The sequence below is a fragment of the Stegodyphus dumicola genome, chromosome 7 (assembly GCF_044657685.1).
Source record: "Stegodyphus dumicola isolate Sdum_Otavi_A_Nest chromosome 7, ASM4465768v1".
Classification (NCBI taxonomy): domain Eukaryota; kingdom Metazoa; phylum Arthropoda; class Arachnida; order Araneae; family Eresidae; genus Stegodyphus; species Stegodyphus dumicola.
Genome location: NC_140774.1, coordinates 174,469,580 through 174,482,245, shown reverse-complemented (window position 1 = coordinate 174,482,245; position 12,666 = coordinate 174,469,580). Strand labels below are relative to the sequence as shown.

At 29.3% G+C, this 12,666-nt stretch overlaps 1 protein-coding gene across 1 annotated transcript in view; it reads left to right on the top strand.

Moving 5' to 3' along the window:
- The window catches only part of LOC118197246 (tyrosine-protein phosphatase non-receptor type 9-like), a 72,581-nt gene that overhangs the window by 44,743 nt on the left and 15,172 nt on the right, over positions 1–12,666 (top strand). The window contains exons 9-10 of the mRNA XM_085821075.1: positions 4,792–5,021; positions 6,619–6,826. Of these exons, the coding sequence (XP_085677201.1) occupies positions 4,792–5,021; positions 6,619–6,826 (438 nt within the window). The remainder of the gene's footprint in view (positions 1–4,791; positions 5,022–6,618; positions 6,827–12,666) is intronic.

The following is a 12,666-nucleotide window of genomic DNA, read 5'->3' as shown; positions in this document are numbered from 1 at the left end:
CTTTGAGATAAAAACGGTGACACTTTCTGCAGAACGCTCCTCTCATTTTGCATGACAATGCTCGGCCGCATGCAGTGCAAGCTGTGACTGATTTGTTCAAGCGATGGGCCTGGGAAGTGCTTTGCCATCCACCATACTGCCCAGATCTAAGTCCTTGTGACTATGACTTAATTCCTAAGATAAAGGAACCACTTCGTGGCACTCGCTTCCAAACTGTTCCTGAGATTCTTGCAGCAGTAGACCAGTCCATTCAAACTATCAACAAAGCGGGCGCTGCTACAGGTATTCTGCGACTTCCACATCGTTGGAAACGGGTTGTACACAATGCTGGCGACTATATTGAAGGACTGTAAAACATGGTGACATGAATAACTTTTGTATTCCTTGTAAATAAATAGTTGCCACTATTAAAGTTCCAACCCTCGTATAAAAGGTTAAGCAGAAGGCGGTGGAAGTTGCAAATAATTAAATGAGGAGATGTGCTTGAATGACATTGAAAGTTCTTTTTAATTGCATGTGATACCTCATCAATTTGATTAATTTCTAGCCCTTGCTGAACCATTTATCCAAAAGCAGAACACTTATTTTCATCAGAATGTCCCAGAAAAAGATCATTGTATATATAATTGATTTTGTGTATGGATTTTGGTGAATGATAGATAAAAATTCTTAATTACATATTTTGATAGTAATTTTTCTTGGGGGTAGGAATACTCTAAGAATTTTTGCATATGTGTATTTTCCTTAATAAAATTGTTTTAAGTAATTTTAAAATGTATTGTATTTTGTTGTAACGTGTGTAGCATTTATTGGGTTACTAAATATCACACTTAAAAAAGCAAGCAGTTTCTAAAATAAATAGATAAGTAAGTAAGCAAAAGTTAATAAAGAAGGAAAATTTTATTAAGATGTATTTTCTGTATATATTTTTTACCCTTAAATGAGAGTATAATTATTAATGAAAAGTCAATGTCAAGTTTTATTTTATAAAGTCAGTTCTGTTTAAAACTCACCAACATAACTGCATTTTATATAATATTTTGCTTTCTATTTTGAAAATTGAATTATGCAGTTAGTAAATTTGCTAATACTCATGTAAATGTTCTTTAAACTAATGAAAAATTATCATCAAGATTAAATCTCTAACTTGGTTCTTATAAAAGTCGGGTGCAAAATGGTCATGCATTTTGAGAAAACAAATAGAACCATTAAAAATTCTTAAAATTTCATAAAATCAGCATCAGTCTAAGATTAAATTTTGTCATAATTTAAACGTCACATACTGCAAGCTTCCTTTCTGCATAAATGATGATGTTCCTAAATGTTTTAAACAAATAGCTTACTAATCACTAGTTGTTTTATAAGCACTCAATTTTAAATTAGGTAAAAAAGAAATGCAACCTATATCTTTACCAGTATAAATTTGCTAATCTGGCATTAGCCAAAACGGATTTTACAGTATTCGTTTTGTGAATTGTGCAAAGGCTGATTGTTATAAAAAGGATAATCTCTACATATAATAAAAGAAAGAGTCTGTCTGTATGTGTGTCTTTCGTTTGCACTAGCTAATAGACGTAAGCTAATAGACCCATGGCGATGAAATTTGTTACATAGGTGCATCTAGACAAGAGCCAGTGCACTTCGAAGCGATTTTTTCGAAATTCGAATTCAATTTTTTTTAATTTTATGTTTTGTGATGGAATCGCGTCATTTTGAGACGTAATGGGCTATAGGAAAGTGAGATTGTACTCTACACACTCATTTTCACATCGTCATGAAACGTAGGCACTTAGCTAATGTACAAACTTAAAATAAATTTCATGTTTCAGTAAATAGATTAAATACGAATTTATTTAACAAAAGGAGCTTAACACCTTTTCAACAGGATTTTTTTTAAAATAGTTTATTTTTAAAAATGTACAGTTTATTTTTCTTTGAGTTTTGGACACATTAAACTTTCATCCTTGTGACTGCTTTTACAAAAATAATTTTGAAAAAATGATAATATTTTGTATTTTTAAAGCATTTTTAAATGAAGCTTCCAAGTACACTTGTCACATTTCACATCTTTAAAAATGTGATTTTGGCAACAATTTTCCTTTCTTATTGTTGTTGATAGATTTTTGATGAAATCGCATCATTTTGAATAGTTTCATTCTTTTAGAAATATGGGTTTGCCAACAATTTTACAAAGTACAAAGTGCCATGTGGAAGGTGAAAATGACATTTGTAGTCATGGAAAAATAAATGCAGTTTTCATGACCCTCGCCCTCCCCGGAAAAAAAAAAAAAAAAAAAAAAAAAAAAAAGAGGTTATGGTTGATACAGATTTGGGGAATTCCTATCATCATCCGAGAAGGAAAAAGCAATTCCCAGATTTGCTTCTAGTATCAGTTAATTTTTTTTCTTAGAGTGTTTACCTTTGCGATAAGAATTCTGTCAAAAACTGGTTTTTTATTCTTCATGTTCAGCAAACTGAATAAACCTCTGGGCTACTCTGAAGCTAACATAAAGTTTTGTGTGAATGATTTTTTTTAAATACAAACTGCATTACAGCATCACTGCTGGTAGGACTTGAACGCACAATTTTTGGCTCCAGAGGCTAAGGCCCTTATCCATTTGGCAACAGAGGGATGTAAAAGCAACCTTACATTGGTGTAGATTTTAAGTAAAATTCAAAATCTTTGATTCTGAAATCTATCATTAATATCTCATAGCAATCTTATTACTTTAGATTATTGTGTAAAAATCATAAGCCGTATTTCACTTATGGTCGATAATTGATTTATTTCTCTTAACAAACATGAAGAGAATTTTCTTTTAAATAATTTATTTAATTACTGCATTAACTTATACATTTTCAATTTTTGAAATTTTTTTATTAATAGTATTCCATTTGATTTCAAGTTTTCCTCAAGAAAAATTTTTGATGACATAGTCATATTCATTTAAAAACTGTACTTAAACTGGAAATTTGAAATGAAATATCTTAAACTGACACTGCAAATGCCAAAAAGTTGGGTCAACTCATACAGTCTCCAGTTATCCAGAAAACACTGCTTCTGAAATCACATTGAAGTGAATTGCCCTTAATTTTTCTCTATGTATTAGCTTGCTGTCGATTGTCTTTCTCGTAAGCCCTTTCTTTAGATATTTAATTAGCCTTCAAACACAAGAAATTTTAATTTAGAAGTCAGCATATTGCTTTGTTTTATGTTATGATAAATAACTTTATTAATTAAATATTTTTTCATTCCAGTGTTTTTGTAGCTTCTTATTTTTATTTTGAAATACCATAGGAATGATACTTACAAATCTCTTTTGTAGAATGAAATAGTTTCTTCTAGATTTGATATTCTTTTTAAAAATGCTATTTTTTAGAAGGAGGAATGGTTAAAATGCATTTATATACAGAGGGTGTTCACACATTTTTGTAACGATTTTGCAAAGATTTATATGTAAACAAACCTTAGAAATTTATTTTCTAGTATGTTCAGTCTGATAGCCCTTTTGTTGAACTATCATATTACATCTTGATTTTCAAGATAAAATTCATTTTCTTAAAACATCAAGGTTGATTTTATTCCACTCCTCCTCCTTTACAATCTTCTAGAGTCTATCCAATGTTTTAGGATTCCGCTTATAAAGAGTTTGTTTTAAAAGTCCTATTGTACAGTAATGCGTAGGAGATACATCAGGTAAGTTCTGTGGAATGCATTTAAAGGGAATAGCTTCAGTTCCAGTTTCATTTCTTATTTTTCTCAAAAAATAGAGCAGTAGATTTAGAGGTATGGCTTGGAGCCTTATCCTGATGGAACTTAACACAGTGAAGATTGTTTGAATAAACAGATGGAATTTCTTTTTTAAAAATAGGTGTTATAACATATTTCTGATAGTAATCCAAATTAATTTTGACATTTTTTTTTTTTTACTTTCCTTATTGAGTTTTCCATTATAAGAGAACCCAGTAATAATCATAAAACCTTTAGATAAACTTTCCTTGTTTTCTCTGAACCAATATATTAAGTCTTTTTTGGCAGTAAATCTATCTCTTTCTATTGCAGTCAGATGTGTATATCCAAGCTTCATCAGTTGCAACTATATATTTCCATTTTCACCTGCCAAATAATTTTCATGTAGCAATCTTTATATAGTCTTACACTGAAAAACATGCTTTGGCATTAGGCAATGAACTTTTTTTTTTTTTTTTTTTTTTTTTTTTTTTTTTTTTTTTTTTTTTGATTAGCTTCAAATTAGATTTTGTAATTTTGTTCACAGTTCCTACAGAGATATTTAAAGAATTTGCAATAGCTCTTTGGGCAGCTGGTTTTTCCTTTAAAACATGAGATGTGACTTTAGATTTAAGGGGAGCTGTACCTACCTTTGTTGGGTATGCATTTTTTGCCTTTTTCCCAGTCAGATGTAAACTTTGATGTTTCTTTCCTTTTGTATTAATTATGTCACTTATTTTACGAGTAGAAATATTAAAACCATGCTTTTCATATCTTTTTTTTAATAATTGAATAAGAGTATTTCTCTTCGGACAGAGCAAAAATATAGCCTTTGAACCATTGTTTATTTTTTAGCAAAATTTTAAAGAAAAGAATATTGTTGTTGCAGATGATGATTAAATTTTTCTTTGCTTGTTATTTTTGTCGTGGATTCACAAATAACGTTTTTCTCTATATTATTGTAAATTTGTCTTTTTTATCCATGATATTTATGGTAATCTAAATATAACCAAACAAAACAAAAAAGTAAGGAATAATTATTTAAAAATTCTCATTTTCAGGACCTTTGCCAAAAACATTCCCAGATTTCTGGCGTATGGTATGGGAACAAAAAGTTGGAGTTATTGTGATGACTACGCGGACAATTGAACGAAGTAGAGCGAAGTGTGGACAGTATTGGCCTAAGGATGAAGAATCTTCTGCAGAATATCCACCATTCCTTGTGCACAATAATGGTGTTGAATATTTTAATGATTATACAATTACAAATCTAAACCTGACAGAAGTGAAGGTGAGTGAGGATGGAAAAATTAAATTAGTTTTTAAAAGATTGAGTAAAAATAAACTGTTCTTTTACACATAGTTTTTTAAATGCTATTATGCATGTTTTTATTTAATACTACTTTCAAAACAGGCACAGAATACATTCTGGGTAAATGCTAAGTTGACAACATAGATTTGGAATTTTGTGTCTTCCTTGGGCTTATAATTTAAGAGAACTCACTTTTATGACACTGGTTATGTGAACTTTTTTTAATATATTTGAGGTACATATCAAATTTTTCTTAACAACTCAAATTTAAGATGTACAACTTGGCCATCTTACGTGCTGATGAAACTGAATATAGTATGTGTAAAATATGTTTATTGTTATTATTAATATATCATGATATTCATATGAGTACATACTGTTATTTAAGTTTTATTATGATCTTAAAACAATATATTAGAGTAATATAGCATTTGAATACATTAAAAAATTGTTATGACAACTCCATAAAGTGTTGATGCATGGTTCCAGACAGGTTAAATTGTTCTTCAAAAATGGTTGATGTTCTGTAATAATGGTTGCCTTAGAAAATGTGATTATTGCTGATGTTGTGTACCTTTATTTAATTGTTTTTTATTGACTTGTGTGTCATTTTCAAAGGTAGTCATCTTAGAAAGTGGTCACCATAAACTGTTTCACTGTATTTATTGTCTTACTGCCACAGTTATGGGTATCAATAACAGTTTTATGTAGGAATTCATTTATTCAGTTAAAGTGAAAATAGAGCTATGTCATTAAAATTCCTTTTATGTCATTTTATTATGAAAAGATTTAACTTTTATTTGTGCAGTGAAATGTCTTATTAATCATTTAAAAGTATATATTTCTTTTTTGAGCATAAAGCTGTCACACTTTAAAATCTTTTAAAAATATATAAAGCTGTTGATGCTTGTAGTTGCAATAAAGCTTAGTGAGCAGATATGTAGAGCTAGGGTACATTTTGCATATGGCACAAGAATGAAGTCAAGTATTTTTATTTAAGTAAGCTTTTATTAACATTCTATCAGTTTACTCCCCAAGAAAGGAAAGAATTTCTTCTAAACAAATTCAAACTCGGGCACATCAGAAGTTTGGCTGGAATAGGTCTCTTGGACAAAAGAGTTAATTGCCTAATTCTATTCAGTTAATTGCCAAGTACTATTCAGCAACAAATAATCTGTTAATCAGTTTTTGTTGAAACGTTCTCAAACTAAGCCAGATTCATTTTAAGCTTGCATTCATACTTAAAGTGATTTAATTATATTAAAATTTTTCCTAATACTCATAATGCATTATTTTTTAAATTACTTATTGATACTATTTTTAATGAGTACAAGGTGCCTTACTTGTGTCAAGTAGACCAACTGCTGTTGGTAAAAAGAATCTGGATTTATATTTTTCTTGTTTGGCACTGGGTTGTTTTAATAAAATATTTATTAAGGATATTTATTTGGTTAAGATTTTTAAATTTAAGAATGCATGTGTTTCAAAATTTATATTATTTTTTATTAATTTCGATAGTTATTAGTAAGTGTTTATTGCAAAATTAAGTACATATAAATATTTTTGTTTCTTGCAGTCAAATGAAACTCGTACTGTATATCATATGCAGTTTACAAGTTGGCCAGATTATGGTGTTCCCGGTTCAGCATTAGCCATGCTTGGCTTTCGTGACAAGGTGCGTGATAAACAAGCTGCACACGTAACTTGGTTGGGTGAGAGCTGGTCTGGTCATCCTCTTGGCCCTCCGATTGTTGTGCATTGTAGTGCTGGAATTGGACGTACCGGTATATATATTATTCTCATTTTTAATTGATTATCTCTTAACCGAAAAAAACCTTCAATAACATTGAAAAAATTTTTTAAAGTTTCAGTATATTAATAAATATTTAGTACTTGTCAATTAGTTTTCTAGAATGAGATAATTTCCGTATTATTGCATGTGTATTTCTAATATCTATCAGTTTTTCATTAAGACAGAAAACACATTTTCTTTTAATAATAAAAAGTGGCTTTTTCATACCAGTATTAAAATGTATTTGAGTTTTCCATAATTCGGTATTGATTATTATTATCTGTTGTTCTTTCTGTTTATACATACCAAAAGTTTCTTTCCTATGAGGGTATAGTCAGGTGTAGATTGGCTATGCTTACCGATCTTGAATCTGTTATTCTCTTTTGTGTTGCATTTTTTCTAATCGTTGCTCCTATACTTATTCAAATGATTAAATGTTAAGTAGCTGATGTTGTGGAGAATTCTGCCAGAATGTAAGTTGCAGATGCATGCTTTCTAATTGCAAGAATTGAGCACCTTGCAAAATTTTATGTATTACAGCTGCCAATTCTCCCAGTTCTTAATTTTTAGCTTCTTATTTTGTTGCTACTTATGTGGCTTCATCCTTTTGCCGATGAAACTGCAGCTTTTATATAAAGTTAAAAATGGATCTATAGTGCCATTGATAAACTTTAAGTAGAATTTTTAAGTTCCAGGTTGAAGATCTCTCTTATGAAATTTTGCTAGAAAAATGTGTCAATAAGCTGTGGGTTTCAAAACTCACTGAACAGACTTCTGGTTTCAAAACTCACTGAACAGACTTCTGGTTTCAAAACTCTAAAATAGCCATGGTAAATTAAAATACTGATGGCCTTCCATGTGCTACTCTATCAGTTTTGACTTTTCCTAACAGTGTTGCTGAATGTAAATAGATTGTTGAATTAAGTGAGGAAAATAAGGACATAATTTAGATGATATCTTTCAAATGAAGTTTTGCAAAAACTGTTAATTGCTACAGCTCAAAGATATCAAAAATACTGTGAAGAAAATTATACTGACATATTCTTAGATAAAAATATGAAAGCAATCTGATCATATCTTAATGAAACTTAAAATGCTATGAAATATTTTTATATAAATGTATACAGTATTTAGTAATAATTTCTGTAATCTAAATTATATTTCTTAAATATAAATCTGCATATATAAAGTATATAAAGTCAGTTTAAGGTCTGTGTCTAGAAATGAAACTGAACAGAATTTTTATCCAAGAGTTCATATTCGTATGCCTCATTTTGCTGACTTTCTACTTCATGCTCATAATTTGTTATTTCATGGATTGTTCATTTTTAACATAAACTTCATGCAAGCAGCTAATTTATGTTGTGTTTTTTAGCATAATTTTTCCTAGTTTTTCATTGTTTAATCTTCTATAAACATTTATAGAACTTTTTATGTACATTCAACCAATATTTAATCACTTAATATATATATTTAATTTTATTTTACATCAATAAATCATAAATTAATTATTATTTTCATCACATTTAAAAGTACTTGAATAAAAATGTTCCTTCCTTCCTTAGGATTTTGTTAGTATAAAAGTTAAAAATAAAATTAGCCTCTCCAAAAAAATTTTTGGCTGTCTAATTAACTTTAGGTATATTTAACAGCAGAAATAACATTATGAATAATTTAATGGTCTGAATCCTTGTATTATAAAGTGAATGTAGGTCTAGTAGAACTCATGAAATTACATTGGTTTGTAACTTGAGAACCTTCCAGTTTTTCATATTTCAAGGCTGGCAGCTGTGATAAATAAATGTACACTATTTGTGTTGATATTATGAATCTGCAGAATGTAACTGAGTAATACCATGAATTCTTAACAGATGGGATATGTTCATGATGAACAAAGGAGAAATCAGAAATCTGTAATTTCGGACAGCCTTTTTTAGGTAACCAAAGAAACTAATGCTAATCAGTGTATGACTATAAGGGACTCACAAAAAGTCTTATCTTAGGTCATAAAGCCATAACTGAAGAATTATGGTACAAAAATTACATATTAACGAGTTTCAAAATGTTAGTAAAAGAGCACAAAATGAAAATGATAAGTCGCAAGTTGTGTGCCAAAATACACAATTTGAGATCAGTTGATGGGCCAACTTTTTTAACAAAAACAAAAAAAAAAAAAAAAAAAAAAAAAAAAAATCAAATCTAAAATCTAGTTTCATTTTAAACAGTAGTAATAATGATGTAAAAGGAAAAAATTCCAATTTATACTTATTTTTCTTTCTGAAATCTGAAGATTTCTGCAAGAAATTTTTGATGATCAAAGTTTTAATTTAAACATATTGCCAGCTAAATATTAATTTTTGCAGAATGATATTTATTTTAAATAATTCTAATATGTTAAAAAAACCACTAATGACTTACTTAAGCAAATTATGAAAAACTTTCAAGGTGGGACAAAATTTGACAAATTATTCTCTTTCTTTAATTTATCAAATTTTTCTTTGATGCATATATTTGTATGTAAAAAATTATAATTTTTTTTTTTTTTTACTTCCTTGTTCGAAGTAAAGAAAATATTGTAATCATGAAAAATTTCAGGTATCAAATTTCAACAAAAATATGCATTTTGACTGCTCTCGAATGCATTTAGATCCCTTTTTTGTGTGACATCTAAATGCATGGACAGAATAAAAGACTATTTTTTCTAAAAAATTTTTTAAATATTCAGACGTGGTTTTTTTTTTTTTTTTTATTTTTTTATTTTTGTAGGTACGTATGTATCTCTCATACCTCAAAAACAAGTAGCTTCCGAACATTGCAATTTTGTATAGGGGACTATTAATAACATGTAGCTGTGCACCTCTCTTTTTGGTTGAAATCAGTGCACCAAAAGTATATATATATATAGAGAGAGAGAGAGAGAGAGATCCATTCGATTACCCGGCTTGATGAGCTTAGTTTTTTTATTCTTATATATTGGTACATTGTGCATTTTATCTTGTGATTGAATTATGTTGTTGTTCTGTTCCAGTTAAGGCTTTTATGCGTGTAGTTAATCTGCATGCAATAGTTGTAGAATTATCAACTTTTAAGTGGCTTTAAGCTTAATGAGGTTGCCATTTGTTTGCATTAGAAACTTGGATGTCGCGTTATTTATATCGGCTCAAGTAAGTTGGGGCACCAACTTCAGTGTCTTTTTGCTGAGTGGGACTTTCAATTTTGTGCAGTGCAAATTTTGTCTTATTTTCCCCTGGCCGAATTGCATGTTTTTGCATAGAAACTCTTAGTTGTTAAAGTTGGTTTTTACCTGTATTTGGTGTTTTAGGTTTTTCTCTATTTTACAATTTTTAACAGATTTTGAGTTTTTATGTACTTTTGCCTTGCCACGAAGTGAGAATTGAATTAATTGATGAGAAATACATCTGTAATGAAATTTGAAGAAATAAGTTTGAATAAAGTGACCATATGTCCTGAATTTCCCGGGACAGTCCTTTATTTTTTGTCCCTGTCCTTAATTTTTACAACTCGTTTTTTGGTCCCGAATTTATAATATATGTCCCAAATTGTCTCAAAAAAAAACAGTAGCATGAGAACTTAGAAGTTTAAATACATATATTTATTTAAATTGTGTAGATGGCAAATTAAGAATATAAGCGGAAGTTAAGAGATGCGCGCCATACCAGCCGCACATACAGGGTATTCCCCATCTAGCGTTTACTTTAGAAATATTGTAGTGTAAGAGTTCTATTTCTCATTTCTGTATTTCTCTCCCCAACCCCTTAACCTACTCAGAAGTTTTGCTAACAGCTTGCAATTACGGTTCAGACTTGCAATTACAGACAGCACTACAATTTTGAATTAAATATAGTAATTTGATTGTGATTTGAATTTATAATATATATAAATTTTTAATGATCAATGTTTGCTTTACATACATTATTACAGTGCATCTAAAAATAATTCATTTGCCATTTGCTGAAATTTCATTGTAGATATAACCATCTAAAGCCATCTTTCTTTTGTCACGTTTAGATAGTAAAATTTTTACTTCATCATTATTTTGATTATGCATAAGGGTTAAAAAAATGTTTAAAAATCTGTCAAAACCATTACGTTCAATAATGTTTCCCATTTGGCAACGACATATATTTTTATTTATTGATAAATATTTATGCATGTAATGTTTTACTGCCATTTAATTTAATTTAGTATTTATTTTTATTGTTGACATTTTCAGTAATGGGTTCCAAAAAAAAAAAAAAGGGTGGGAACTGTACACTTAACAAAGACCTACAAAAGGAATACCTGTTTATTTAAAAAACTGTAAGCGATTGCAATGTGTATTACTGTGAATATGTTCTTCAAAATTTTCTATGAGCCATGGTCGGTACAGATATTAAAGTTCATATAAATAGTTATAAATAAAATGTCAAACTCTGCTGCTGCATCTACCTCATCAAGAATTTCTTCAAACAGGAGGGAATAGGTGATAAGGAAGAAGAATTAGCTGCAATAGAAGGTACTTTTGCATACCATACTGCCAAAACCATAGTTTTAGAGATCTGTGGAATGTATGTCTAAGCTGCTTCAAGTGGCATTTGAGTCTACATTTACAGGTTCACAAACATCATATTAAATGAAATCCTTATTTGGAGTCAAGTTGAAACAGGCTTTTTGTTAATTAATAAATTAATACCAAATCATAAATTGTTGGAAATCTATATATATGAGAAATATGTTTACCTTAAACAATATATTATGGAAGAAAAAATATTGGAATGGTCAAAAAATAAGATATGCCCAGTTCAGAGCTTGATGGAAATAACTGCATATTTTAATAAGAACCAAATTTTTTGTTCAAATGTTTTAGAATTGCCAGAATTTTTCTCTTCTCTTCTTGGCATTAATGCTGCAATTGAGCGAGTATTTAGCATTATGAACACTTTTTGGACTAGTGATAAAAGATAAGACTTATCTTAAAGTGGACATTCTGAAGGGTATGTTAATCACCAAAATTAATTTTGACACTGCATGGACTTCAAGAAGATTTAAAAAAAAAAAAAAAAGTGTTCTAAGCTATTTATGCTTCAAAAAATACTTGATCAGAATAATTTGGAAGGTCTATCAATTTATTATTTTGTTTAATAATGAGTACTGCATTTTGATTTATTCTTATTAAAATATTTAGTTTAAATGAAGTGCATCAAAAAGTATGTGTAATTTAATAGGCTGTAGAAGTAAATCGTGGTGTCCACATCGTATATTTTTTACCACTGCTTTCACCTACAATACCTCATGGCATTTCGATTTTGCTAAAGTTTGTAACTTTGAAGAAAAATTACTAGAAACTTTCTTCATTACAAATTGTCCGTGCTTATCAATCAGTATGGTTCTTTTCTGTAGACTTATTAGTTTTTAACTGTGAAAAAATATCGTTCACATGTAAATGTACTTCTAAACAAATTCATTACTCTTAGTGTTAAAATTCATAACTGAGGTATGTATCTTCAGACAAATACAAAAAAAGATAATCAAATCTGTATCTTTGAATAAGATTTGTACAGTTCTGTTTGTACAGCTCTGTTTGGAGAATTTCTGTTGTGTTACTATTGCTTTTGAAAATAATGTAAAGTTAGTCTCAGTTCATTAAAAGCATGAATCGTTTTTTCAAATTCTTGTCATGATAATGCTAATTAATTTATGTGAAATGTATTCGTATTCACAGACTATGAAAACTGCTTTTTTTGGGGAGGTGTCGCTGGCTGCCAGTTTAAGACCACTACTGTATGCACTTCACAAACTCCATAAATTGAAAACTTCAGTTTCAGCCTGTAA